The sequence below is a fragment of the Dryas octopetala genome, chromosome 6, assembly GCF_963921425.1.
Source record: "Dryas octopetala chromosome 6, drDryOcto1.1, whole genome shotgun sequence".
Lineage (NCBI taxonomy): Eukaryota > Viridiplantae > Streptophyta > Magnoliopsida > Rosales > Rosaceae > Dryas > Dryas octopetala.
Window position 1 is genome coordinate 2736425 of NC_141371.1, and position 27459 is coordinate 2763883.

Sequence of the window (27459 nt, forward strand, 5' to 3'; positions counted from 1 at the left end):
GCCAGATTGCTCATGGAAAACGCCAAAAAGAAAATAAAAACTTTTAAATGAGGTAAGGATTGAAGGCCTTTGCTAGAATCGCAGTAGTTCTTTGATGGATGGAGGACCATATTTGATAACATTCAATTAAATTCCTCGACTCACACCACAGATTACAGAATCCAAACCAATAACAGACAACGTCTTGAAATTAAACAAAAGGGCGGCTTGTGATTTGATACATTTTCCTCAATGCCCCTTCATCACATTTCATAACTTAGTCTGACCTATATTACAGCATCCTTAATAGTTTCTAGTTTCTACATATGGCCTTCTGTGTACATCAATGAAATCTACAATTGAACTAGTAGGAAACATTGATATGATATTTTAAATGATGATAATATGGGATAAAAGTCCATATAGTTTCGAACCTTGCACTTTGATGGAGGTCTTGGGCTCAGCCCATGAAAATCAACCACAACATGAGCACATGTTAAGATCGTGCCGACCTCATCAATAATAGTTCCAGAGCCTATACGCTCTATACCCTTCCCCAAACTGAATCCATTCAAACCTACAAGAATCTAAGTGTTATTGTTGATTTATCGATAATACAAATCAAAATAAAAAATGCAAAACAAGAAAAGAAATCCTAAAATGTATTTTTTACCCTGTGGAGAAGATATATTGACAACAGCAGGACCGACCTTAGCAGCCGCATTTGCAATAGTATCTCTCCCCAAACATCCACAACATGGCTTTGGGCTCTCACCAGCAGCCTTCCTTATATCTGGTAATGGAATCGAACTATCTCCAACAGAAAATAATGGAAGCGTTCCTACAATTCAAACTCATACAAACACAATAAAATTAAAGAAGAAACAACGCCATGTAAGTTTTAATGAACTAGGGAAAATAAACAAGGGACAAACCAAATTGCCAGTGGTCTGATTGGTTTGTTGGCCACGGAAGCAACAGTGATTCACGCAATGGTGCAGGGATTGGCACTGACACCTTATAATCTAAAACTCAATCCAAAAGTAATAATAAGGTTATTATAGTTACAGAGACTGGAGTAGAATCCCATTCTGTTTAGCTGCTGAGAAAATACAGTAAATGAGGTACGAATAGAGTATTTGAGATCCGAGAACGCGATATAACCTCTCTAGACTCAAATCTCAAATTATACTTTTGATTGATTTCTTTCTAAGCCAAGGAATGACAAACCCAATACTTAATTTCCTTTCCTTCATTTTCCCAGCAACCAAACAATGGGTACCAAAATAAAACTGAGAAAAACTGAGCTCACTGCAATTTATGTTGGCGTTGGCATACAATAAAGCTGACCCAGCAGCAGCAATGGCCGCAACCCGATTCGGATTTGAAAGCTTTCTCTGCCCAAACAAGATTGGAATGTAAATACCTATGAAAACTAGAATTCAAACGATTTCAATGACACTGTGAATCTGGGAATACCAGGAAATGATTCATGATTGAGCGCAAAATGCTCAACACCCACGCAAAACCCCCACTTTTTTGGGTGAGGGTGTCTAAACCCTATATTTGAGACTTAAAACCAACGATAAAGTTAAACTGGGCTTTGATGTTGCAATAATTTGGGCCAAGCCCATTGGGTTTTGGCCGGTGAAAAGATTTCATTTCAATTCACAAAAAAACAAAAAGTTTTCCTTTTCCATTGCAAGTTTCAGATATACCGAAAAGGCTACAATATTTTTTTAGGGTTGCTATTTAAACACTCATAAATTTCTTTTTGGACACCTTTTTAGAAAAAAAAAAAAAAAAAAAAAGACCATTTGGCATTCCCCTCACCCACACACTCTATCCCTATCTCCTTCCCCCCCTACACACCCCATCTCCCCATCTCCATATTTTTCTTTTTTTTCTTCTTCACCATCAAAGCCCACCCCCCACCCTTTCTCTTCTTCTTCTCCCCACCCCAACCACCTCCCACCGAGCCCTCCTCTCCTCTCCGACTCCTCTCTACTTGCCACCTCCCAATCTCTCTTCCCCGCATACACCACCTACAAACAGCCACCACCTCCCAATCCGTCTCCGACTCCACTCTCTCTCTCCCCTCTGATCCAAGCGGATAGCAAAAAAAAAAAAATACAGCGGGTTTAGCAAACCAGTGCCAAACCCTGTGGTTTCGTTTGACAAGTACTCGTCGAATAGAATAGAATTGTTCAGTAAGAGAGCGGATTCCTTACCCGGCATAATGGTACCAGACTGGTACCAAACTTTGGATCTTAACCCTTGAATGAATCTAATGGTTTCATATTTATTCTCATCCAAAAAAAAATAATATATATTTTTTTTGGTAACCCACCAGGCCACCACCCACCCTCTTTTTCTCTCCTATATTTTTCCCTCTCCTTCTCTTTCCCCTTTGTCGCCCAGCCCCAACTCGGCCCACCCGCACCCGAGCCTCACCAGGAACCCACTCCGGCCGGCAACGATCCCCCTCCCGGCGCCGGCGACCCCCCTCCATTTCTATCATAATCATTCATACAATCAACATATAAAATCCATAATTGGTTTCCATTGCTATCATGTGTTCCATTTGGTTCTCCCATCAATTGCAAGAGTGATTGATGCTTGAAACACCAAACTAATTATTCATATGTTCATGGTTCCATTAACAACTTTAACTAGAATACCCGATTTCATACAGAAAATTGACATTAATGTTACAAACCATTCATCTAGTTCACAGATCCACATCTCTTCCTTATCTGCCCATTTTGCCCAATCAACACTCCAACATTACCAAACTTCACCATTGATGCTGCAAAATCGTTAGATAAAAAAAAAGGGTTCCCACTATAGTAATTGATCCTTGCAGCAGTCTTTGGATCCTTTATTAAGGCCTGATCAGATTCTAGAAGGCCAGTGATGCTAACAATGTTTGTATATAGGCATTGTCATATCTGGAAGTAGCGGAATCAAGAGAAGCAAGGTTGCTATTTGCTGCATCTCTGTTTGGACACATGTTTCTCAAGTTTGTAAGGACTGAAGAATCAAGTGTTGGGTCAGGATTTCAGGAGCCATCGATTTCAGGATTTCAAGTGTTTGTACAATCATTTGCTGCATTGTATGAATGATTATGATAGAAATGGAGGGGGGTCGCCGGCGCCGGGAGGGGGATCGTTGCCGGCCGGAGTGGGTTCCTGGTGAGGCTCGGGTGCAGGTGGGCCGGGTTGGGGCCGGGCGACAAAGGGGAAAGAGAAGGAGAGGGAAAAATATAGGAGAGAAAAAAAGGGTGGGTGGTGGCCTGGTGGGTTACCAAAAAAAAAAATATTATTTTTTTTGGATGAGAATAAATATGAAACCATTAGATTCATTCAAGGGCTAAGATACAAAGTTTGGTACCAGTCTGGTACCATTATGCCGGGTAAGGAATCCGCTCTCGTTCAGTAAGTACCTACCGAACGAAACCACCGGTCGACATTGATCCGCCAAACCCCTACAATTTTTTATTTTTTTTTCTTCTTTTCGACGCGCAAGAGAGAGCAAGAGAGAGAAAGGGAGAGAGAAGAGAGGGGCAAAGAAGGGGTGAAGTGGTCGCCTGTGGTGGTAGGCTGCTCGGCGAGTTAGGTGTGTGCTGGAGAGAGGGAGGTGCCAGGTTGAGTGTGTGTGTTTTTTTTTCTATTTAAGAAGGGTACGCAAAAAAAAAAAAAATTGATAGAATATAATGTCTTTTTCCTTAAATTTTTTTTTTTTTTTTTTTTTTTTAAGAAAACTGACTACAGCCATCCCTGAACAAAAAGATCAAAATCAAAATAAGCCCCTGACTATCCCTAAAAACTACATGCCGTTTAGGCCTTCTTGGGGGACTTGGGCTTGGGCGACTTATCGGCGAAGTCAGAAGCACCGGTGTTGGAGGCGGAGGTCTTCTTGGGAAGCAAAACTGGGTTTATGTTTGGAAGGACTCCGCCGCTGGCTATGGTCACGCCCTGCAGAAGCTTCCCTAACTCTTCGTCGTTCCTCACCGCCAACAGCACGTGCCGTGGGTTAATCCGAGTCTTCTTGTTGTCACGTGCCGCATTCCCCGCCAACTCCAGCACCTGAAATCAATAAATCCTAATTAATAATTCCGATTTTCTTTCCATTTGCCGATTTTCTCAGCAACCAAACAGCAAAATAATATTCGACGACCAATAAATAGGCAATCCCAGATCCCATTATTCCCTCCCAACTATACCCAACAAGCAGAACACGTAATGGAAAAACACAAAATGATTAGATCTGAGAATCGTGTATGTGAAAACACCTCAGCGGCGAGATATTCAAGAACAGCGGCGAGGTAAATCGGAGTCCCGGAACCGGTGCGCTGGGCATAGCGACCCTTTTTGAGGAACCGGGCGATTCGACCCACTGGGAATTGGAGACCCGCTTTGGTGGACTTGGATACGGCCTTCTTTCTGTCGCCACCCTTTCTTCCTCCGGCGCCTCTGGTGACCTTCACGGCCTCCATTTCTCTCTCAAGGCTTGGGAACTGAAACGAGTCGTTTCGGAGGGAAAGTCTGATTCCAGGCTCGCCTGCTTCGCGCTCACACAGGATGGTCGCTTGCTCGCTATGGCCAGCAGTAAAGGGACTTTGATTCGGGTTTTCAATACTTTATACGGTTCATTGCTCCAAGAGGTACTTAAATTCATTTTTTGTTTTCTAATAAATATATGTATATGAAATTTGAATCTGAGTTAAAATTTTTATTGTCTGTTCATGGGGTTTTTGATTTTATTATGTGAATAGGGGGTGTGTTTATATCATAAAATCAAGTTTTGATGAACATGTCTCATCGTTTTTGCATGAACATCATAAAAATATATGAATTTTTGTAACCACTACAAAATATTTGTATTGAAGAAATGACTTGTATTTTTATGAAGGTTAGGAGAGGAGCAGACAGAGCAGAGATTTACAGTCTTGCTTTCTCTTCAACTGCGCAATGGCTTGCCGTCTCGAGTGACAAGGGAACCGTCCATGTTTTCAGCCTAAAGGTTGATTCAGCTGGATCCTTGGGGGGCATTGATAGATCAAGCAGTGCACCCGAAATCGGTCATACTAATCCATCAGGCATTTCATCTCTCTCTTTCATCAAAGGTAATATACTGTAACTTGTTGTTTCAAAATTCTAATCATTGTGAAATTCTTAAGTGTATCAACATTAGGTGTATTAGTGAAATTGTTGTATCTTGTATTGTAGTGTTTGATGTGTACAAGGCAACATTTAACTTAATATTAACTAGCAGACCATGTTACCCAGAATGAATGTCCTTTGGTTTCTGCTGCATTGGTGGCATGGAAACTTGTTGGCCAAGTTTACTAGTTCGGCACTGTTGATCAGTGTTAATTTGTAAATGAACGAATGAGATTTGTGGATCTCTATATTGGTCTTTTAAATTCAACCTCATTCTGGGTTTATCGTAATCTTTGCAGGCGTGCTGCCTAGGTATTTCAGCTCGGAATGGTCAGTGGCCAAATTTCACTTGCAGGAAGGTTTGTAGTACATTGTTGCCTTTGGCCACCCGAAGAACACAGTCGTGATTCTTGGCATGGATGGAAGGTAACCAAATCTCATATTATTGCTTTTTTCTCTTTAGAGGGTGTATTATTGGCTGTCTAATGAAATTATTGGATTGTCAATCTCTGCAGCTTCCATCGATGCCAATTTGACCCTGTGAATGGAGGAGAAATGACTCAGCTTGAATATTATAATTTCCTCAAGCCTTCAGAAGAGACCCTCTAGATTATGGTGGTGGATATATTGTTTTGGGTAGCAATTCCTGTTAATATTACCCTTTTTGTTGTTTTCCCTTTAATTCTTAAGGGGACTGAAATACGGTGTAAATATCCAAGGAAATGAGAATGGGCTAGAGAAATTGTTCGACTAGTATTGGCTTTACAAAAATAACAGTTCTGCATTGACGAAATTAGTTTCAGAGATCAAGTAACTAGTTGTTTCAGCATACTTGAAAGTATTTATATATGATGTACACTCATTTGAGGTTGATCAATTCGCAAATCAAGTCCATTTTGATCCACCAAATCAAAAGAAAAAAGGAATAAGAAATTCGCCAGATTGCTCAAGGAAAACGCCAAAAAGAAAATAAAAACTTTTAAATGAGGTAAAGATTGAAGGCCTGTGCTAGAATCGCAGTAGTTCTTTGATGGATGGAGGACCATATTTGATAACATTCAATTATATTCCTTGACTCACAAGTCACAACACAGATTACAGAATCCAAACTAATAACAGACAACGTCTTGAAATTAAACAAAAGGGCTTGTGATTTAAATCACATATCTGGATTGGTGAACTCCTCTGGGATTACAGTCAAAGTCACCAACTCATCTTTCACTCTTTTCACAACTACCTTCAAGGGTACCCCAACTCTGTCTCCCATTATCTCAATGATCTGTCACAAATTCACCAGTAGCCATATGAACCATCGTAGATTCACAATACATAACATAATCATATATACAGTAAGATAAGTAACAGCCAGGAGCAGAACTGGAAAAGCTCCTTGATAATGGCCATAAAATATTACAATAAGGGTTCAAATACCTCCTTAATGCTTCCAACAGCCTTTCCATCAAATTCAACAACAACGTCACCAGGACGGAACCCAGCATGTTCAGCAGGTGACCCAGTAATTACCTAGTCCAACAATGGGCAAATTATTAGACAAGTAATCCATCCATCCACCTTAACAGGCTAATAAGAATGTTCCTTCCTTCCACTTGGTGCACAACATCAAAGCTACCACAATGAAGAAGTAAAAGCAAAAGCATTATACAGGACATGCCCATTTAGAAATCACTGATAGATATCAAGGCAGAAAAAGCAATGAAATATAAAACCAATGCACTCGGTGCTTACCTGACTAGAAACTGCCAAAGGATGGCAGCTAGATATATTTTCCTCCCATGATATATTCAACTACTACAAGGACGCATGTGTATAAGATTGGAAAAATATGCAACAAAAATACCTACCATAGGCACAAGAATCCCTTTCTTTACATTTGGGAATGCAGCATCTCTTTCTTTAAGTCGGTTGATGATCAGCTCATTGAGATCAATCACTTTCAATCCAAGCCAAGGCCGAACAACCCTCCTGCCCAACATGACTAAATAGTTTCACAGATCTTGTTATTTAGAAAACTAAACTATCAAAGAGGTATCTGACTTAAAACTAATTTGTTTCAAGCTGAAAGAAAAAAGTACCCATTTCTCTTTAAGTGCTCCATAATTTTCGTGACCGAGTCAATTGGTACATAAAAACCCAGACCATCGGCAGGACCTGCTTTTAAACTATGAACGCCAATAACTTCACCATCGATATTGACTAGAGGCCCCCCAGAATTTCCCTGCACCACTCAAGTAAAAAGATGGAATATTAATACGTACCTAAGAAAGGGAGCCAAGTTTTAGACATACATGTCAAACCACTTCGTTATTAAGGACAGAGAGAGAGAGAGAGAGAGAGAGAGAGAGAGAGAGAGAGAGAGATACCGGGTTGATTGCACAATCTGCTTGTAAATACTCTCTCCGCAATCCACCAAAACCCAAATCACTGCTTTTTCGGTCAACACAGCTAGATTCAAGGGAGAAAACAAATGAGGAAAAGGCAAGGACTTGGTAATGATTAGCCCCATCAATTATAGACACAACACTAGCCGGCTTACTCTACATCCATAGCATTCATTTACAAAACATGCATTCACAGGTTATGAACATGATACCTAGCTGACTTACTCTACAACAATCATTTACATAAAATGCATTCACAGATGAAGAAAATGATACAATAAATGGTCAAAGAAAAATTAAGAGATAGATATTGTGTGTTTTTGTGTGAATGTGTATTGCTAAGAGTTTGATTGGATAACTGGTAATGAAAAGACCAATCTTGAAGTCATGATTATCTACCTTACAATACCAGCTGTCACAGTATTCTGAAGCGAATATGGACAGCCAACAGCAATGACCCAATCCCCAGGTTGAAGTTTACTTGAGGTGCCGAGTTTTGCTGCTGGTAGTGGTGTTTTAGAATTGATCTTTACAATAGCAATATCAGAATGTATATCTGCATTCACCACTGTACCCTCAAATGTCCGACCATCTTGCAAAGTTACATCAACCTGTAGCAAGTTAAACCATCCATCAACTATTGAAGATTGATACATTTTCCTCAATGCCCCTTCATCACATTTCATAACTTAGTCTGACCTATATTACAGCATCCTTAATAGTTTCTAGTTTCTACATATGGCCTTCTGTGTACATCAATGAAATCTACAATTGAACTAGTAGGAAACATTGATATGATATTTTAAATGATGATAATATGGGATAAAAGTCCATATAGTTTCGAACCTTGCACTTTGATGGAGGTCTTGGGCTCAGCCCATGAAAATCAACCACAACATGAGCACATGTTAAGATCGTGCCGACCTCATCAATAATAGTTCCAGAGCCTATACGCTCTATACCCTTCCCCAAACTGAATCCATTCAAACCTACAAGAATCTAAGTGTTATTGTTGATTTATCGATAATACAAATCAAAATAAAAAATGCAAAACAAGAAAAGAAATCCTAAAATGTATTTTTTACCCTGTGGAGAAGATATATTGACAACAGCAGGACCGACCTTAGCAGCCGCATTTGCAATAGTATCTCTCCCCAAACATCCACAACATGGCTTTGGGCTCTCACCAGCAGCCTTCCTTATATCTGGTAATGGAATCGAACTATCTCCAACAGAAAATAATGGAAGCGTTCCTACAATTCAAACTCATACAAACACAATAAAATTAAAGAAGAAACAACGCCATGTAAGTTTTAATGAACTAGGGAAAATAAACAAGGGACAAACCAAATTGCCAGTGGTCTGATTGGTTTGTTGGCCACGGAAGCAACAGTGATTCAAGCAATGGTGCAGGGATTGGCACTGACACCTTATAATCTAAAACTCAATCAAAAGTAATAATAAGGTTATTATAGTTACAGAGACTGGAGTAGAATCCCATTCTGTTTAGGTGCTGAGAAAATACAGTAAATGAGGTACGAATAGAGTATTTGAGATCCGAGAACGCGATATAACCTCTCTAGACTCAAATCTCAAATTATACTTTTGATTGATTTCTTTCTAAGCCAAGGAATGACAAACCCAATACTTAATTTCCTTTCCTTCATTTTCCCAGCAACCAAACAATGGGTACCAAAATAAAACTGAGAAAAACTGAGCTCACTGCAATTTCTGTTGGCGTTGGCATACAATAAAGCTGACCCAGCAGCAGCAATGGCCGCAACCCGATTCGGATTTGAAAGCTTTCTCTGCCCAAACAAGATTGGAATGTAAATACCTATGAAAACTAGAATTCAAACGATTTCAATGACACTGTGAATCTGGGAATACCAGGAAATGATTCATGATTGGAGCCAAAACTGAAGTTTCTCGATGCCTTGGAGCGCAAAATGCTCAACACCCACGCAAAACCCCCACTTTTTTGGGTGAGGGTGTCTAAACCCTATATTTGAGACTTAAAACCAACGATAAAGTTAAACTGGGCTTTGATGTTGCAATAATTTGGGCCAAGCCCATTGGGTTTTGGCCGGTGAAAAGATTTCATTTCAATTCACAAAAAAACAAAAAGTTTTCCATTTCCATTGCAAGTTTCAGATATACCGAAAAGGCTACAATATTTTTTTAGGGTTGCTATTTAAACACTCATAAATTTCTTTTTGGACACCTTTTTAGAAAAAAAAAAAAAAAAAAAAAAGACCATTTGGCATTCCCCTCACCCACACACCCTATCCCTATCTCCTTCCCCCCCTACACACCCCATCTCCCCATCTCCATCTTTTTCTTTTTTTTCTTCTTCACCATCAAAGCCCACCCCCCACCCTTTCTCTTCTTCTTCTCCCCACCCCAACCACCTCCCACCGAGCCCTCCTCTCCTCTCCGACTCCTCTCTACTTGCCACCTCCCAATCTCTCTTCCCCGCATACACCACCTACAAACAGCCACCACCTCCCAATCCGTCTCCGACTCCACTCTCTCTCTCCCCTCTGATCCAAGCGGATAGCAAAAAAAAAAAAAATACAGCGGGTTTAGCAAACCAGTGCCAAACCCTGTGGTTTCGTTTGACAAGTACTCGTCGAATAGAATAGAATTGTTCAGTAAGAGAGCGGATTCCTTACCCGGCATAATGGTACCAGACTGGTACCAAACTTTGGATCTTAACCAACCCTTGAATGAATCTAATGGTTTCATATTTATTCTCATCCAAAAAAAAATAATATATATTTTTTTTGGTAACCCACCAGGCCACCACCCACCCTCTTTTTCTCTCCTATATTTTTCCCTCTCCTTCTCTTTCCCCTTTGTCGCCCAGCCCCAACTCGGCCCACCCGCACCCGAGCCTCACCAGGAACCCACTCCGGCCGGCAACGATCCCCCTCTCGGCGCCGGCGACCCCCCTCCATTTCTATCATAATCATTCATACAATCAACATATAAAATCCATAATTGGTTTCCATTGCTATCATGTGTTCCATTTGGTTCTCCCATCAATTGCAAGAGTGATTGATGCTTGAAACACCAAACTAATTATTCATATGTTCATGGTTCCATTAACAACTTTAACTAGAATACCCGATTTCATACAGAAAATTGACATTAATGTTACAAACCATTCATCTAGTTCACAGATCCACATCTCTTCCTTATCTGCCCATTTTGCCCAGTCAACACTCCAACATTACCAAACTTCACCATTGATGCTGCAAAATCGTTAGATAAAAAAAAAGGGTTCCCACTATAGTAATTGATCCTTGCAGCAGTCTTTGGATCCTTTATTAAGGCCTGATCAGATTCTAGAAGGCCAGTGATGCTAACAATGTTTGTATATAGGCATTGTCATATCTGGAAGTAGCGGAATCAAGAGAAGCAAGGTTGCTATTTGCTGCATCTCTGTTTGGACACATGTTTCTCAAGTTTGTAAGGACTGAAGAATCAAGTGTTGGGTCAGGATTTCAGGAGCCATCGATTTCAGGATTTCAAGTGTTTGTACAATCATTTGCTGCATTGTATGAATGATTATGATAGAAATGGAGGGGGGTCGCCGGCGCCGGGAGGGGGATCGTTGCCGGCCGGAGTGGGTTCCTGGTGAGGCTCGGGTGCAGGTGGGCCGGGTTGGGGCCGGGCGACAAAGGGGAAAGAGAAGGAGAGGGAAAAATATAGGAGAGGAAAAGAGGGTGGGTGGTGGCCTGGTGGGTTACCAAAAAAAAAAATATTATTTTTTTTTGGATGAGAATAAATATGAAACCATTAGATTCATTCAAGGGCTAAGATACAAAGTTTGGTACCAGTCTGGTACCATTATGCCGGGTAAGGAATCCGCTCTCGTTCAGTAAGTACCTACCGAACGAAACCACCGGTCGACATTGATCCGCCAAACCCCTACAATTTTTTATTTTTTTTTCTTCTTTTCGACGCGCAAGAGAGAGCAAGAGAGAGAAAGGGAGAGAGAAGAGAGGGGCAAAGAAGGGGTGAAGTGGTCGCCTGTGGTGGTAGGCTGCTCGGCGAGTTAGGTGTGTGCTGGAGAGAGGGAGGTGCCAGGTTGAGTGTGTGTGTTTTTTTTTCTATTTAAGAAGGGTATGCAAAAAAAAAAAAAATATGGATAGAATATAATGTCTTTTTCCTTAAATTTTTTTTTTTTTTTTTTTGTTAAGAAAACTGACTACAGCCATCCCTGAACAAAAAGATCAAAATCAAAATAAGCCCCTGAGGCCTTCTACAATGGGGATCCCCAAATACTCAATACCCAAATCAATTTTAGGGATCAAAAAGTGTAAAAATATAGATTTTGGGGATCATTAACACAATGGTATTGATGCCCAAATATGGGGATATTAATATTTAACTCATTTACTTAATTTTAAAATTGATTAAGTGCCCGTTAATTAAATATTTAAAATATTTTATGATTAAGAATATTATATTATTGTGAATAATTTAATTAGCTTTTCAAAATGACACCAATATTAATATATTAATATTAAAATATTAAAAACGTTAAACACAATACAATTTATTTCATTTCACAATACAAACACATAAACTAAATCACAAACACATAAACTAAACAACATTGGCCCCTCAAGCATGTGGTGCGCCTCCTGCTTGGATCCATACGTGCTCAATCAAATTTTCCTTCAAGTGTTCATTCACACGCCTATTTCTAATCAAATTGCGACGGACATTCTCCTCAGGTAAAGATGATGGAGGCCCACCTTGTATGCTTGGTTCCACGCCGTCATACTCTGATTCTGCTCTTCTAATCGCCTCTTCCACGTTAAACTCCTGCCAGGCTGGATCATCTTGTTGTCGCTCATCATCGACAATCATATTGTGCAATATTATGCACGCTTTCATGATATAACCCATATCATCCATATCCCAGTAACGAGCGGGTCGTTTGATAATCTGCCATCGGGCTTTTAAAATCCCAAACGCCCTCTCCACATCCTTACGGAAGCCCTCTTGTTTCCTCGCAAACAACCTGTGAGGTTCCGAAACTGGATTGCGTATTGATGAAATTAGAGTCGCCCACTTAGGGTAGATCTCGTCAGCAAGATAGTATGGGATTTTGAATTCCACATCATTGACACTATATTTCACCTTGTGGGCTCTTCCAGATATCTCCCAATCAAAAAGGTGTGAGCAGTCCAACACGGTAATGTCATTGTTAGAACCCGGAAATCCAAAGTTTGCATGCCAAATCCACGTGTCGTATGAGGCAACTGCTTCCAAAATAACGGTAGGTGTATGATAGTGCCCACGATAGTGAGCTTGCTCAGCCATGGGACAATTTTGCCACACCCAGTGCATGCAGTCTAAGCTTCCAATCATTCCTGGAAATCCTCTCTGACGCCCCTTTCGCATGAGTCTTCTCATATCCTCCAAGTTAGGTCTGCGGAGATACTCCTCCTCATAGACGTGGGTGATGGCTCGACAGAACTTATATAGTGCATCCTTTATGGTGCCCTGACTAATGGTTAGTAGCTCTGCAACCCCATCGAGGGGTTGGCCATACGCCATCACTCTCAATGCCGCAGTCACCTTCTGATGGGGTGTGCAACCAAGTCTACCGAGGGCATCTGGCCTGGATTGGAACCAATCATCATAGAGGCACACATCGTTTAGAATCTTGTTGAATAGGGGTTGATGCATACGGAAGCGTCTCCGAAACGTCACTGTGTCTTCTATTGGTGCAGGGATGAAGTAATTCTGCATCAGCCTCTCGTGAGCGCCTTCCCTATCCCGACGTGTGTAACGCCGACGAGAACACGTACCACCGTGACGTGGACGTGGGGCGACGACTGATTGCCCCATGGACATAATTACACACCCCATCAGCCTTCTGCCTTCCTCTACCCTCTCGTAACTAGTATCGGAATCGTCATACTCGATCTCGGGAGGACTCGAAGATGACGATGAAGACGATGAGTAGTTGAAAGGATTCATCGTAGTTTTGATCGGATGATAAATTATCCTGAATAGATAAAAACTATGTGAATTTCAATTGACGAAGTTATCACAATTTATAGAGAGTTCATAATAATGGGGTACGTGAATAGTCATATCATGCAGGGTACGTGAATAGTCATATCATGCAGGGTTAGTGAATAGTCATATCATGCAGGGTTAGTGAATAGTCAATTCATGCAGAGTACGTGAATAGTCATATCATGCAGGGTACGTGAATAGTCACTTCATGCAGGGTACGGGAATAGTCACTTCAAATCCACTACATAATTCAAATCCTACTGGTAGGGGAATAGTCACTTTAAACATAATAATTCAAATCCTAAACATAATTTAACTCTCAAGCATAATAAAAACATAATTCAACTCTCAGACATAATAAAAATATAATTCACATCTCAGGCATAATAAAAACATAATTCAAATCCACTAATTATTTGGAGGGTACCCTGGGTATGACTGGTTGAGGTCGGTCATATCCGGGTAGTATCCGGCTGAACTAGAGGTAGCACGTGCACGTCTTCTTGCAATTATTTCAGCTTGCTTTGATCCCCAATACTCTCTTTGCATGTCATTCATGTTTGTCAAGTCTTTATTCATAATCTGACCTTCCTCCCACTCTATCGCCCTCTCAAGCTTCACCTGTTCTCTTGCTTCTCTCGCCCTTTCTCTTGCTTCTTTCGCCTTTTCTCTTGCTTCCCATGCCATGTTTCTTGCCACTTCTCTTTCTTGCCTCGCCCTTTCTCTGTCATGTCTCATTTCCTCAGCTACACGTGACCTATCATTATATTCGTCAATTGCCTCCAACATATGAATTTGGTGGGGATCAGCTGTCTTGGCCCGCTTTGCTTTATTTCTTCCTAGGGGCCTTGGGCGTGACGGGCCTACCGGTTGCCATGATGGTGGATCATCATCTGTATCAAGGCAAGTCTCATCTTGATCATCCGGTGTGTAATCGGTCGGTGCGTCCTGATCTCTGACTCGCACAGTTGAATTTGCAGCTGAGTACTTGACGCATTCTTTTAAATCCTTCCAAACGTGGAGCATGCTAAACTTTTTTCCATTGTTCTTGTCTTTATATATCTCAAGTGCGTCCGCAAACTACAAAAATTATGGCACATGAATAAATTATCAAGTATCAACAATGGAATAAACATACAACATTCAATTAAATATATACATTCATAAAATAAAACTTACCACATCGTCTGAATTCGCACCGCTTTGACGTCTCCTTTCGGCATCCAAAAACGAGGCATAAAATTTGTTGCAAAAGGCGGCAATGTCCTTCCACCGTGATCTAATTGCGCCCATTGTTCTGCCCGTTGGTGTGCCCAAATTACGCTGAAAAACAATGTAAACTTCGGCCCAGAATACATCATTTTTTTGTTGTGCACCGAGTTCCGAATTTGGAGACTTCTCTAGCGAAGCTTGAACTAGAGCAATATCTTCATCTTTGGCCCAACCAAGACCTCTAACCATATTGAATTAACTAAATTTGATGAAAATATGGTGTAAAAGAGAGAAAGATGTGAAGAAAAAAATAAGAAGAATGAGGTTTATATAGAATTTTTGGTGTACTAGCCGTTATAAAATTAAAGGGAATTTTAAGAAATTTTTCTGAATTTTTTGGGATTTTTTTGACATTTTTTTCGATTTTTTCCATATTTATTATTATTTTTTTTTTCAAAAATGACATTTTATTTTTTGGGCCGTTGATCTTCAACGGCACGTAAATCTCCACCATTCATTTTCAAATGGCCCACCTTTTTTGGGCTGACCATTCAATATGCAGGGAGCCGTTGTAGGCTTTTGATTGCATGGAGAATTGATCAAAAGGCATGACAATTGATTGAAGGCTGCTTTTGATTGCGTGGAGAATTGATCAAAAGGCATGACAATTGATTGAAGGCTGCAGAGTATTGATTAATGGGCATGCAGAGCTGCAGGGGGCTGCTGGCTGATGTGGCAGCTCCCTTTTTATTTTTTGTGGGCCAGTAGTTTATTTTGGTTTTGGGTATAGTTTATCCCCAAAATTGGGGATAGTTTTTGGGTCTCAAAAAATTATGGGGATCACAATCCGGTCCATTGTGAATGGGCTATACCCATTTTATACCCAAAAATTGGGTTTGGGGTTCAGTTTCTGATTGCATTGTGGAAGGCCTGACTATCCCTAAAAACTACATGCCGTTTAGGCCTTCTCGGGGGACTTGGGCTTGGGCGACTTATCGGCGGAGTCAGAAGCACCGGTGTTGGAGGCGGAGGTCTTCTTGGGAAGCAAAACTGGGTTTATGTTTGGAAGGACTCCGCCGCTGGCTATGGTCACGCCCTGCAGAAGCTTCCCTAACTCTTCGTCGTTCCTCACCGCCAACAGCACGTGCCGTGGGTTAATCCGAGTCTTCTTGTTGTCACGTGCCGCATTCCCCGCCAACTCCAGCACCTGAAATCAATAAATCCTAATTAATAATTCCGATTTTCTTTCCATTTGCCGATTTTCTCAGCAACCAAACAGCAAAATAATATTCGACGACCAATAAATAGGCAATCCCAGATCCCATTATTCCCTCCCAACTATACCCAACAAGCAGAACACGTAATGGAAAAACACAAAATGATTAGATCTGAGAATCGTGTATCTGAAAACACCTCAGCGGCGAGATATTCAAGAACAGCGGCGAGGTAAATCGGAGCCCCGGAACCGGTGCGCTGGGCATAGCGACCCTTTTTGAGGAACCGGGCGATTCGACCCACTGGGAATTGGAGACCCGCTTTGGTGGACTTGGATACGGCCTTCTTTCTGTCGCCACCCTTTCTTCCTCCGGCGCCTCTGGTGACCTTCACGGCCTCCATTTCTCTCTCAAGGCTTGGGAACTGAAACGAGTCGTTTCGGAGGGAAAGTCTGATTCCAGGCTCGCCTGCTTCGCGCTCACACAGGATGGTCGCTTGCTCGCTATGGCCAGCAGTAAAGGGACTTTGATTCGGGTTTTCAATACTTTATACGGTTCATTGCTCCAAGAGGTACTTAAATTCATTTTTTGTTTTCTAATAAATATATGTATATGAAATTTGAATCTGAGTTAAAATTTTGATTGTCTGTTCATGGGGTTTTTGATTTTATTATGTGAATAGGGGGTGTGTTTATATCATAAAATCAAGTTTTGATGAACATGTCTCATCGTTTTTGCATGAACATCATAAAAATATATGAATTTTTGTAACCACTACAAAATATTTGTATTGAAGAAATGACTTGTATTTTTATGAAGGTTAGGAGAGAAGCAGACAGAGCAGAGATTTACAGTCTTGCTTTCTCTTCAACTGCGCAATGGCTTGCCGTCTCGAGTGACAAGGGAACCGTCCATGTTTTCAGCCTAAAGGTTGATTCAGCTGGATCCTTGGGGGGCATTGATAGATCAAGCAGTGCACCCGAAATCAGTCATACTAATCCATCAGGCATTTCATCTCTCTCTTTCATCAAAGGTAATATACTGTAACTTGTTGTTTCAAAATTCTAATCATTGTGAAATTCTTAAGTGTATCAACATTAGGTGTATTAGTGAAATTGTTGTATCTTGTATTGTAGTGTTTGATGTGTACAAGGCAACATTTAACTTAATATTAACTAGCAGACCATGTTACCCAGAATGAATGTCCTTTGGTTTCTGCTGCATTGGTGGCATGGAAACTTGTTGGCCAAGTTTACTAGTTCGGCACTGTTGATCAGTGTTAATTTGTAAATGAACGAATGAGATTTGTGGATCTCTATATTGGTCTTTTAAATTCAACCTCATTCTGGGTTTATCGTATGCTTTGCAGGCGTGCTGCCTAGGTATTTCAGCTCGGAATGGTCAGTGGCCAAATTTCACTTGCAGGAAGGTTTGCAGTACATTGTTGCCTTTGGCCACCAGAAGAACACAGTCGTGATTCTTGGCATGGATGGAAGGTAACCAAATCTCATATTATTGCTTTTTTCTCTTTAGAGGGTGTATTATTGGCTGTCTAATGAAATTATTGGATTGTCGATCTCTGCAGCTTCCATCGATGCCAATTTGACCCTGTGAATGGAGGCGAAATGACTCAGCTTGAATATTATAATTTCCTCAAGCCTTCAGAAGAGACCCTCTAGATTATGGTGGTGGATATATTGTTTTGGGTAGCAATTCCTGTTAATATTACCCTTTTTGTTGTTTTCCCTTTAATTCTTAAGGGGACTGAAATGCGGTGTAAATATCCAAGGAAATGAGAATGGGCTAGAGAAATTGTTCAACTACTGTATTGGGCTGTACAAAAATAACAGTTCTGCATTGACGAAATTAATTTCAGAGATCAAGTAACTAGTTGTTTCAGCATACTTGAAAGTATTTATATATGATGTACACTCATTTGAGATTGATCAATTCGCAAATCAAGTCCATTTTGATCCACCAAATCAAAAGAAAAAAGGAATAAGAAATTCGCCAGATTGCTCAAGGAAAATGCCAAAAAGAAAATAAAAACTTTTAAATGAGGTAAAGATTGAAGGCCTGTGCTAGAATCGCAGTAGTTCTTTGATGGATGGAGGACCATATTTGATAACATTCAATTATATTCCTTGACTCACAAGTCACAACACAGATTACAGAATCCAAACTAATAACAGACAACGTCTTGAAATTAAACAAAAGGGCTTGTGATTTAAATCACATATCTGGATTGGTGAACTCCTCTGGGATTACAGTCAAAGTCACCAACTCATCTTTCACTCTTTTCACAACTACCTTCAAGGGTACCCCAACTCTGTCTCCCATTATCTCAATGATCTGTCACAAATTCACCAGTAGCCATATGAACCATCGTAGATTCACAATACATAACATAATCATATATACAGTAAGATAAGTAACAGCCAGGAGCAGAACTGGAAAAGCTCCTTGATAATGGCCATAAAATATTACAATAAGGGTTCAAATACCTCCTTAATGCTTCCAACAGCCTTTCCATCAAATTCAACAACAACGTCACCAGGACGGAACCCAGCATGTTCAGCAGGTGACCCAGTAATTACCTAGTCCAACAATGGGCAAATTATTAGACAAGTAATCCATCCATCCACCTTAACAGGCTAATAAGAATGTTCCTTCCTTCCACTTGGTGCACAACATCAAAGCTACCACAATGAAGAAGTAAAAGCAAAAGCATTATACAGGACATGCCCATTTAGAAATCACTGATAGATATCAAGGCAGAAAAAGCAATGAAATACAAAACCAATGCACTCGGTGCTTACCTGACTAGAAACTGCCAAAGGATGGCAGCTAGATATATTTTCCTCCCATGATATATTCAACTACTACAAGGACGCATGTGTATAAGATTGGAAAAATATGCAACAAAAATACCTACCATAGGCACAAGAATCCCTTTCTTTACATTTGGGAATGCAGCATCTCTTTCTTTAAGTCTGTTGATGATCAGCTCATTGAGATCAATCACTTTCAATCCAAGCCAAGGCCGAACAACCCTCCTGCCCAACATGACTAAATAGTTTCACAGATCTTGTTATTTAGAAAACTAAACTATCAAAGAGGTATCTGACTTAAAACTAATTTGTTTCAAGCTGAAAGAAAAAAGTACCCATTTCTCTTTAAGTGCTCCATAATTTTCGTGACCGAGTCAATTGGTACAGAAAAACCCAGACCATCGGCAGCAGCTGTCAAAACATAAACGCCAATAACTTCACCATCGATATTGACTAGAGGCCCCCCAGATTTTCCCTGCACCACTCAAGTAAAAAGATGGAATATTAATACGTACCTAAGAAAGGGAGCCAAGTTTTAGACATACATGTCAAACCACTTCGTTATTAAGGACACAGAGAGAGAGAGAGAGAGAGAGAGAGAGAGAGAGAGAGAGAGAGAGAGAGAGAGAGATACCGGGTTGATTGAAAAATCTGTTTGTAAATACTCTCTCCACAATCCACCAAGACCCAAATCACTGCTTTTCCGGTCAACATAGCTAGATTCAAGGGAGAAAACAAATGAGGAAAAGGCAAGGACTTGGTAATGACTAGCCCCATCAATTATAGACACAACACTAGCCGGCTTACTCTACATCCATAGCATTCATTTACAAAACATGCATTCACAGGTTATGAACATGATAACTAGCTGACTTACTCTACAACAATCATTTACATAAAATGCATTCACAGATGAAGAACAAGATACAATAAATGATGGTCAAAGAAAAATTAACAGATAGATATTGTGTGTTTTTGTGTGAATGTGTATTGCTAAGAGTTTGATTGGATAACTGGTAATGAAAAGACCAATCTTGAAGTCATGATTATCTACCTTACAATACCAGCTGTCACAGTATTCTGAAGCGAAAGTGGACAGCCAACAACAATGACCCAATCCCCAGGTTGAAGTTTACTTGAGGTGCCGAGTTTTGCTGCTGGAAGTGGTGTTTTAGAATTGATTTTTACAATAGCAATATCAGAATGTATATTTGCATTCACCACTGTACCCTCAAATGTCCGACCATCTTGCAAAGTTACATCAACCTGTAGCAAGTTAAACCATCCATCAACTATTGAAGATTGATACATTTTCCTCAATGCCCCTTCATCACATTTCATAACTTAGTCTGACCTATATTACAGCATCCTTAATAGCTTCTAGTTTCTACATATGGCCTTCGTGTACATCAATGAAATCTACAATTGAACTAGTAGGGAACATTGATATGATATTTTAAATGATGATAATATGGGATTAAAGTCCAATAGTTTCGAACCTTGCACTTTGATGGAGCTCTTGGGCTCAGCCCATGAAAATCAACCACATTATGAGCAGATGTTAAGATCGTGCCGTCCTCATCAATAATAGTTCCAGAGCCTATATCCTTCCCAAAACTGAATCCATTCAAACCTACAAGAATCTAAGTGTTATTGTTGATTTATCGATAATACAAATCAAAATAAAAAATGCAAACCAAGAAAAGAAATCCTAAAATGTATTTTTTACCCTGTGGAGAAGATATATTGACAACAGCAGGACCGACCTTAGCAGCCGCATTTACAATAGTATCTCTCCCCAAACATCCACAACATGGCTTTGGGCTCTCACCAGCAGCCTTCCTTATATCTGGTAATGGAATCGAACTATCTCCAACAGAAAATAATGGAAGCGTTCCTACAATTCAAACTCATACAAACACAATAAAATTAAAGAAGAAACAACGCCATGTAAGTTTTAATGAACTAGGGAAAATAAACAAGGGACAAACCAAATTGCCAGTGGTCTGATTGGTTTGTTGGCCACGGAAGCAACAGTGATTCACGCAATGGTGCAGGGATTGACACTGACACCTTATAATCTAAAACTCAATCCAAAAGTAATGATAAGGTTATTATAGTTACAGAGACTGGAGTAGAATCCCATTCTGTTTAGCTGCTGAGAAAATACAGTAAATGAGGTACGAATAGAGTATTTGAGATCCGCGAACGCGATATAACCTCTCTAGACTCAAATCTCAAATTATACTTTTGATTGATTTCTTTCTAAGCCAAGGAATGACAAACCCAATACTTAATTTCCTTTCCTTCATTTTCCCAGCAACCAAACAATGGGTACCAAAATAAAACTGAGAAAAACTGAGCTCACTGCAATTTCTGTTGGCGTTGGCATACAATAAAGCTGACCCAGCAGCAGCAATGGCCGCAACCCGATTCGGATTTGAAAGCTTTCTCTGCCCAAACAAGATTGGAATGTAAATACCTATGAAAACTAGAATTCAAACGATTTCAATGACACTGTGAATCTGGGAATACCAGGAAATGATTCATGATTGGAGCCAAAACTGAAGTTTCTCGATGCCTTGGAGCGCAAAATGCTCAACACCCACGCAAAACCCCCACTTTTTTGGGTGAGGGTGTCTAAACCCTATATTTGAGACTTAAAACCAACGATAAAGTTAAACTGGGCTTTGATGTTGCAATAATTTGGGCCAAGCCCATTGGGTTTTGGCCGGTGAAAAGATTCCATTTCAATTCACAAAAAAACAAAGTTTTCCGTTTCCATTGCAAGTTTCAGATATACCGAAAGGCTACAATATTTTTTCTACTATGCACTAGTAGTCTAGTATCGACTACACCCATCCCTGAACAAAAAGATCAAAATCAAAATAAGCCCCTGACTATCCCTAAAAACTACATGCCGTTTAGGCCTTCTTGGGGGACTTGGGCTTGGGCGACTTATCGGCGGAGTCAGAAGCACCGGTGTGGGAGGCGGAGGTCTTCTTGGGAAGCAAAACTGGGTTTATGTTTGGAAGGACTCCGCCGCTGGCTATGGTCACGCCCTGCAGAAGCTTCCCTAACTCTTCGTCGTTCCTCACCGCCAACAGCACGTGCCGTGGGTTAATCCGAGTCTTCTTGTTGTCACGTGCCGCATTCCCCGCCAACTCCAGCACCTGAAATCAATAAATCCTAATTAATAATTCCGATTTTCTTTCCATTTGCCGATTTTCTCAGCAACCAAACAGCAAAATAATATTCGACGACCAATAAATAGGCAATCCCAGATCCCATTATTCCCTCCCAACTATACCCAACAAGCAGAACACGTATTGGAAAAACACAAAATGATTAGATCTGAGAATCGTGTATCTGAAAACACCTCAGCGGCGAGATATTCAAGAACAGCGGCGAGGTAAATCGGAGCCCCGGAACCGGTGCGCTGGGCATAGCGACCCTTTTTGAGGAACCGGGCGATTCGACCCACTGGGAATTGGAGACCCGCTTTGGTGGACTTGGATACGGCCTTCTTTCTGTCGCCACCCTTTCTTCCTCCGGCGCCTCTGGTGACCTTCACGGCCTCCATTTCTCTCTCAAGGCTTGGGAACTGAAACGAGTCGTTTCGGAGGGAAAGTCTGATTCCAGGCTCGCCTGCTTCGCGCTCACACAGGATGGTCGCTTGCTCGCTATGGCCAGCAGTAAAGGGACTTTGATTCGGGTTTTCAATACTTTATACGGTTCATTGCTCCAAGAGGTACTTAAATTCATTTTTTGTTTTCTAATAAATATATGTATATGAAATTTGAATCTGAGTTAAAATTTTGATTGTCTGTTCATGGGGTTTTTGATTTTATTATGTGAATAGGGGGTGTGTTTATATCATAAAATCAAGTTTTGATGAACATGTCTCATCGTTTTTGCATGAACATCATAAAAATATATGAATTTTTGTAACCACTACAAAATATTTGTATTGAAGAAATGACTTGTATTTTTATGAAGGTTAGGAGAGGAGCAGACAGAGCAGAGATTTACAGTCTTGCTTTCTCTTCAACTGCGCAATGCCTTGCCGTCTCGAGTGACAAGGGAACCGTCCATGTTTTCAGCCTGAAGGTTGATTCAGCTGGATCCTTGGGGGGCATTGATAGATCAAGCAGTGCACCCGAAATCAGTCATACTAATCCATCAGGCATTTCATCTCTCTCTTTCATCAAAGGTAATATACTGTAACTTGTTGTTTCAAAATTCTAATCATTGTGAAATTCTTAAGTGTATCAACATTAGGTGTATTAGTGAAATTGTTGTATCTTGTATTGTAGTGTTTGATGTGTACAAGGCAACATTTAACTTAATATTAACTAGCAGACCATGTTACCCAGAATGAATGTCCTTTGGTTTCTGCTGCATTGGTGGCATGGAAACTTGTTGGCCAAGTTTACTAGTTCGGCACTGTTGATCAGTGTTAATTTGTAAATGAACGAATGAGATTTGTGGATCTCTATATTGGTCTTTTAAATTCAACCTCATTCTGGGTTTATCGTATCCTTTGCAGGCGTGCTGCCTAGGTATTTCAGCTCGGAATGGTCAGTGGCCAAATTTCACTTGCAGGAAGGTTTGCAGTACATTGTTGCTTTTGGCCACCAGAAGAACACAGTCGTGATTCTTGGCATGGATGGAAGGTAACCAAATCTGATATTATTGCTTTTTTCTCTTTAGAGGGTGTATTATTGGCTGTCTAATGAAATTATTGGATTGTCAATCTCTGCAGCTTCCATCGATGCCAATTTGACCCTGTGAATGGAGGAGAAATGACTCAGCTTGAATATTATAATTTCCTCAAGCCTTCACAAGAGACCCTCTAGATTATGGTGGTGGATATATTGTTTTGGGTAGCAATTCCTGTTAATATTACCCTTTTTGTTGTTTTCCCTTTAATTCTTAAGGGGACTGAAATACGGTGTAAATATCCAAGGAAATGAGAATGGGCTAGAGAAATTGTTCGACTACTGTATTGGGCTGTACAAAAATAACAGTTCTGCATTGACGAAATTAGTTTCAGAGATCAAGTAACTAGTTGTTTCAGCATACTTGAAAGTATTTATATATGATGCACACTCATTTGAGATTGATCAATTCGAAAATCAAGTCCATTTTGACCCACCAAATCAAAAGAAAAAAGGAATAAGAAATTCGCCAGATTGCTCAAGGAAAACGCCAAAAAGAAAATAAAAACTTTTAAATGAGGTAAAGATTGAAGACCTGTGTTAGAATCGCAGTAGTTCTTTGATGGATGGAGGACCATATTTGATAACATTCAATTATATTCCTTGACTCACAAGTCACAACACAGATTACAGAATCCAAACTAATAACAGACAACGTCTTGAAATTAAACAAAAGGGCTTGTGATTTGAATCACATATCTGGATTGGTGGACTCCTCTGGGATTACAGTCAAAGTCACCAACTCATCTTTCACTCTTTTCACAACTACCTTCAAGGGTACCCCAACTCTGTCTCCCATTATCTCAATGATCTGTCACAAATTCACCAGTAGCCATATGAACCATCGTAGATTCACAATACATAACATAATCATATATACAGTAAGATAAGTAACAGCCAGGAGCAGAACTGGAAAAGCTCCTTGATAATGGCCATAAAATATTACAATAAGGGTTCAAATACCTCCTTAATGCTTCCAACAGCTTTTCCATCAAATTCAACAACAACGTCACCAGGACGGAACCCAGCATGTTCAGCAGGTGACCCAGGAGTTACCTAGTCCAACAATGGGCAAATTATTAGACAAGTAATCCATCCATCCACCTTAACATGCTAATAAGAATGTTCCTTCCACTTGGTGCACAACATCAAAGCTACCACAATGAAGAAGTAAAAGCAAAAGCATTATACACATGCACATTTAGAAATCACTGATAGATATCAAGGCAGAAAAAGCAATGAAATACAAAACCAATGCACTCGGTGCTTACCTGACTAGAAACTGCCAAAGGATTGCAGCTAGATATATTTTCCACCCATGATATATTCAACTACTACAAGGATGCATGTGTATAAGATTGGAAAAATATGCAACAAAAATACCTACCATAGGCACAAGAATCCCTTTCTTTACATTTGGGAATGCAGCATCTCTTTCTTTAAGTTGGTTGATGATCATCTCATTGAGATCAATCATTTTCAATCCAAGCCAAGGCCGAACAACCCTCCTGCCAAACATGACTAAATAGTTTCACAGATCTTGTTATTTAGAAAACTAAACTATCAAAGAGGTATCTGACTTAAAACTAATTTGTTTCAAGCTGAAAGAAAAAAGTACCCATTTCTCTTTAAGTGCTCCATAATTTTCGTGACAGAGTCAATTGGTACAGAAAAACCCAGACCATCGGCAGCAAGTACTTTCATAATATTAATACCAATAACTTCACCATCGATATTGACTAGAGGCCCCCCAGAATTTCCCTGCACCACTCAAGTAAAAAGATGGAATATTAATACGTACCCAAGAAAGGGAGCCAAGTTTTAGACATACATGTCAAACCACTTCGTTATTAAGGACACAGAGAGAGAGAGATACCGGGTTGATTGCACAATCTGTTTGTAAATACTCTCTCCGCAATCCACCAAGACCCAAATCACTGCTTTTTCGGTCAACACAGCTAGATTCAAGGGAGAAAACAAATGAGGAAAAGGCAAGGACTTGGTTATGATTAGCCTCATCAATTATAGACACAACACTAGCCGGCTTACTCTACATCTATAGCATTCATTTACAAAACATGCACTCACAGGTTATGAACATGATACCTAGCTGACTTACTCTACAACAATCATTTACATAAAATGCATTCACAGATGAAGAACATGATACAATAAATGGTCAAAGAAAAATTAAGAGATAGATATTGTGTGTTTTTGTGTGAATGTGTATTGCTAAGAGTTTGATTGGATAACTGGTAATGAAAAGACCAATCTTGAAGTCATGATTATCTACCTTACAATACCAGCTGTCACAGTATTCTGAAGCGAAAGTGGACAGCCAACAGCAATGACCCAATCCCCAGGTTGAAGTTTACTTGAGGTGCCGAGTTTTGCTGCTGGTAGTGGTGTTTTAGAATTGATCTTTACAATAGCAATATCAGAATGTATATCTGCATTCACCACTGTACCCTCAAATGTCCGACCATCTTGCAAAGTTACACCAACCTGTAGCAAGTTAAACCATCCATCAACTATTGAAGATTGATACATTTTCCTCAATGCCCCTTCATCACATTTCATAACTTAGTCAGACCTATATTACAGCATCCTTAATAGTTTCTAGTTTCTACATATGGCCTTCTGTGTACATCAATGAAATCTACAATTGAACTAGTAGGGAACATTGATATGATATTTTAAATGATGATAATATGGGATAAAAGTCCATATAGTTTCGAACCTTGCCCTTTGATGGAGCTCTTGGGCTCAGCCCATGAAAATCAACCACATTATGAGCACATGTTAAGATCGTGCCGTCCTCATCAATAATAGTTCCAGAGCCTATACCCTTCCCCAAACTGAATCCATTCAAACCTACAAGAATCTAAGTGTTATTGTTGATTTATCGATAATACAAATCAAAATAAAAAATGCAAAACAAGAAAATAAATCCTAAAATGTATTTTTTACCCTGTGGAGAAGATATATTGACAACAGCAGGACCGACCTTAGCAGCCGCATTTGCAATAGTATCTCTTCCCAAACATCCACAACATGGCTTTGGGCTCTCACCAGCAGCCTTCCTTATATCTGGTGATGGAATCGAACTACCTCCAACAGAAAATAATGGAAGCGTTCCTACAATTCAAATTCATACAAACACAATAAAATTAAAGAAGAAACAACGCCATGTAAGTTTTAATGAACTAGGGAAAATAAACAAGGGACAAACCAAATTGCCAGTGGTCTGATTGGTTTGTTGGCCACGGAAGCAACAGTGATTCACGCAATGGTGCAGGGATTGACACCGACACCTTATAATCTAAAACTCAATCCAAAAGTAATAATAAGGTTATTATATTACAGAGACTGGAGTAGAATCCCATTCTGTTTGGCTGCTGAGAAAATACAGTAAATGAGGTACGAATAGAGTATTTGAGATCCGAGAACGCGATATAACCTCTCTAGACTCAAATCTCCAATTATACTTTTGATTGATTTCTTTCTAAGCCAAGGAATGACAAACCCAATACTTAATTTTCCTTTCCTTCATTTTCCCAGCAACCAAACAATGGGTACCAAAATAAAACTGAGAAAAACTGAGCTCACCGCAATTTCTGTTGGCGTTGGCATACAATAAAGCTGACCCAGCAGCAGCAATGGCCGCAACCCGATTCGGATTTGAAAGCTTTCTCTGCCCAAACAAGATTGGAATGTAAATACCTATCAAAACTAGAATTCAAACGATTTCAATGAGACTGAATCTGGGAATACCAGGAAATGGCTCATGAGTGGAGCAAAAACTGAAGTTTCTCGATGCCTTGGAGCGCAAAATGCTCAAACCCCACGCAAAACCCCCACTTTTTTGGGTGAGGGTGTCTAAACCCAATATT

The 27459-nt window shown here is 40.1% G+C and overlaps 10 protein-coding genes across 10 annotated transcripts; 3 read left to right on the forward strand and 7 right to left on the reverse strand.

Annotated features, from left to right (window-relative positions):
- Window positions 1-34: 34 nt before the first annotated feature.
- LOC147281044 (putative protease Do-like 14) lies at window positions 35-27421 on the reverse strand. The gene is made up of 12 exons (XM_086247947.1): window positions 27341-27421; window positions 27176-27260; window positions 26799-26888; window positions 26537-26704; window positions 26307-26440; window positions 25860-26071; window positions 25443-25524; window positions 25185-25327; window positions 24954-25074; window positions 24530-24622; window positions 24243-24377; window positions 35-204 (listed from the first exon to the last, which is right to left on the reverse strand). Exons 1-11 carry the CDS (start codon window positions 27353-27355, stop codon window positions 24258-24260), a joined length of 1263 nt encoding a protein of 420 aa, XP_086104073.1. The 5' UTR covers window positions 27356-27421; the 3' UTR covers window positions 35-204; window positions 24243-24257.
- Window positions 270-1508, reverse strand: LOC147281045 (putative protease Do-like 14). The gene is made up of 5 exons (XM_086249314.1): window positions 1459-1508; window positions 1292-1376; window positions 915-1004; window positions 653-820; window positions 270-556 (listed from the first exon to the last, which is right to left on the reverse strand). The coding sequence occupies exons 1-5, from the start codon at window positions 1471-1473 to the stop codon at window positions 333-335; spliced, it is 582 nt and encodes a 193-aa protein (XP_086105440.1). The 5' UTR covers window positions 1474-1508; the 3' UTR covers window positions 270-332.
- LOC147281046 (histone H2A.1-like) lies at window positions 3756-4493 on the reverse strand. The gene is made up of 2 exons (XM_086247956.1): window positions 4274-4493; window positions 3756-4067 (listed from the first exon to the last, which is right to left on the reverse strand). Exons 1-2 carry the CDS (start codon window positions 4475-4477, stop codon window positions 3819-3821), a joined length of 453 nt encoding a protein of 150 aa, XP_086104082.1. The 5' UTR covers window positions 4478-4493; the 3' UTR covers window positions 3756-3818.
- Window positions 4487-5873, forward strand: LOC147281047 (autophagy-related protein 18a-like). Its single transcript, XM_086247957.1, has 4 exons — window positions 4487-4645; window positions 4894-5107; window positions 5444-5570; window positions 5660-5873. The coding sequence occupies exons 1-3, from the start codon at window positions 4580-4582 to the stop codon at window positions 5509-5511; spliced, it is 348 nt and encodes a 115-aa protein (XP_086104083.1). The 5' UTR covers window positions 4487-4579; the 3' UTR covers window positions 5512-5570; window positions 5660-5873.
- Window positions 4783-23860, forward strand: LOC147281048 (autophagy-related protein 18a-like). The gene is made up of 5 exons (XM_086247952.1): window positions 4783-4861; window positions 16586-16801; window positions 22597-23058; window positions 23395-23521; window positions 23611-23860. The coding sequence occupies exons 3-5, from the start codon at window positions 22824-22826 to the stop codon at window positions 23702-23704; spliced, it is 456 nt and encodes a 151-aa protein (XP_086104078.1). The 5' UTR covers window positions 4783-4861; window positions 16586-16801; window positions 22597-22823; the 3' UTR covers window positions 23705-23860.
- On the reverse strand, window positions 6151-9527 carry LOC147281049 (putative protease Do-like 14). Its single transcript, XM_086248527.1, has 11 exons — window positions 9434-9527; window positions 9267-9351; window positions 8891-8980; window positions 8629-8796; window positions 8390-8532; window positions 7943-8154; window positions 7526-7607; window positions 7238-7380; window positions 7007-7127; window positions 6576-6668; window positions 6151-6423 (listed from the first exon to the last, which is right to left on the reverse strand). The coding sequence occupies exons 1-11, from the start codon at window positions 9446-9448 to the stop codon at window positions 6304-6306; spliced, it is 1272 nt and encodes a 423-aa protein (XP_086104653.1). The 5' UTR covers window positions 9449-9527; the 3' UTR covers window positions 6151-6303.
- On the reverse strand, window positions 15747-16545 carry LOC147281050 (histone H2A.1-like). The gene is made up of 2 exons (XM_086247955.1): window positions 16214-16545; window positions 15747-16007 (listed from the first exon to the last, which is right to left on the reverse strand). The coding sequence occupies exons 1-2, from the start codon at window positions 16415-16417 to the stop codon at window positions 15759-15761; spliced, it is 453 nt and encodes a 150-aa protein (XP_086104081.1). The 5' UTR covers window positions 16418-16545; the 3' UTR covers window positions 15747-15758.
- LOC147281051 (autophagy-related protein 18a-like) lies at window positions 16520-17693 on the forward strand. The gene is made up of 4 exons (XM_086246471.1): window positions 16520-16585; window positions 16834-17047; window positions 17384-17510; window positions 17600-17693. Exons 1-4 carry the CDS (start codon window positions 16520-16522, stop codon window positions 17691-17693), a joined length of 501 nt encoding a protein of 166 aa, XP_086102597.1.
- On the reverse strand, window positions 18094-21473 carry LOC147281052 (putative protease Do-like 14). The gene is made up of 11 exons (XM_086248539.1): window positions 21381-21473; window positions 21214-21298; window positions 20837-20926; window positions 20575-20742; window positions 20345-20478; window positions 19900-20111; window positions 19480-19561; window positions 19181-19320; window positions 18950-19070; window positions 18519-18611; window positions 18094-18366 (listed from the first exon to the last, which is right to left on the reverse strand). The coding sequence occupies exons 1-11, from the start codon at window positions 21393-21395 to the stop codon at window positions 18247-18249; spliced, it is 1260 nt and encodes a 419-aa protein (XP_086104665.1). The 5' UTR covers window positions 21396-21473; the 3' UTR covers window positions 18094-18246.
- LOC147281053 (histone H2A.1-like) lies at window positions 21590-22555 on the reverse strand. The gene is made up of 2 exons (XM_086247954.1): window positions 22225-22555; window positions 21590-22018 (listed from the first exon to the last, which is right to left on the reverse strand). The coding sequence occupies exons 1-2, from the start codon at window positions 22426-22428 to the stop codon at window positions 21770-21772; spliced, it is 453 nt and encodes a 150-aa protein (XP_086104080.1). The 5' UTR covers window positions 22429-22555; the 3' UTR covers window positions 21590-21769.
- Window positions 27422-27459: the final 38 nt, after the last annotated feature.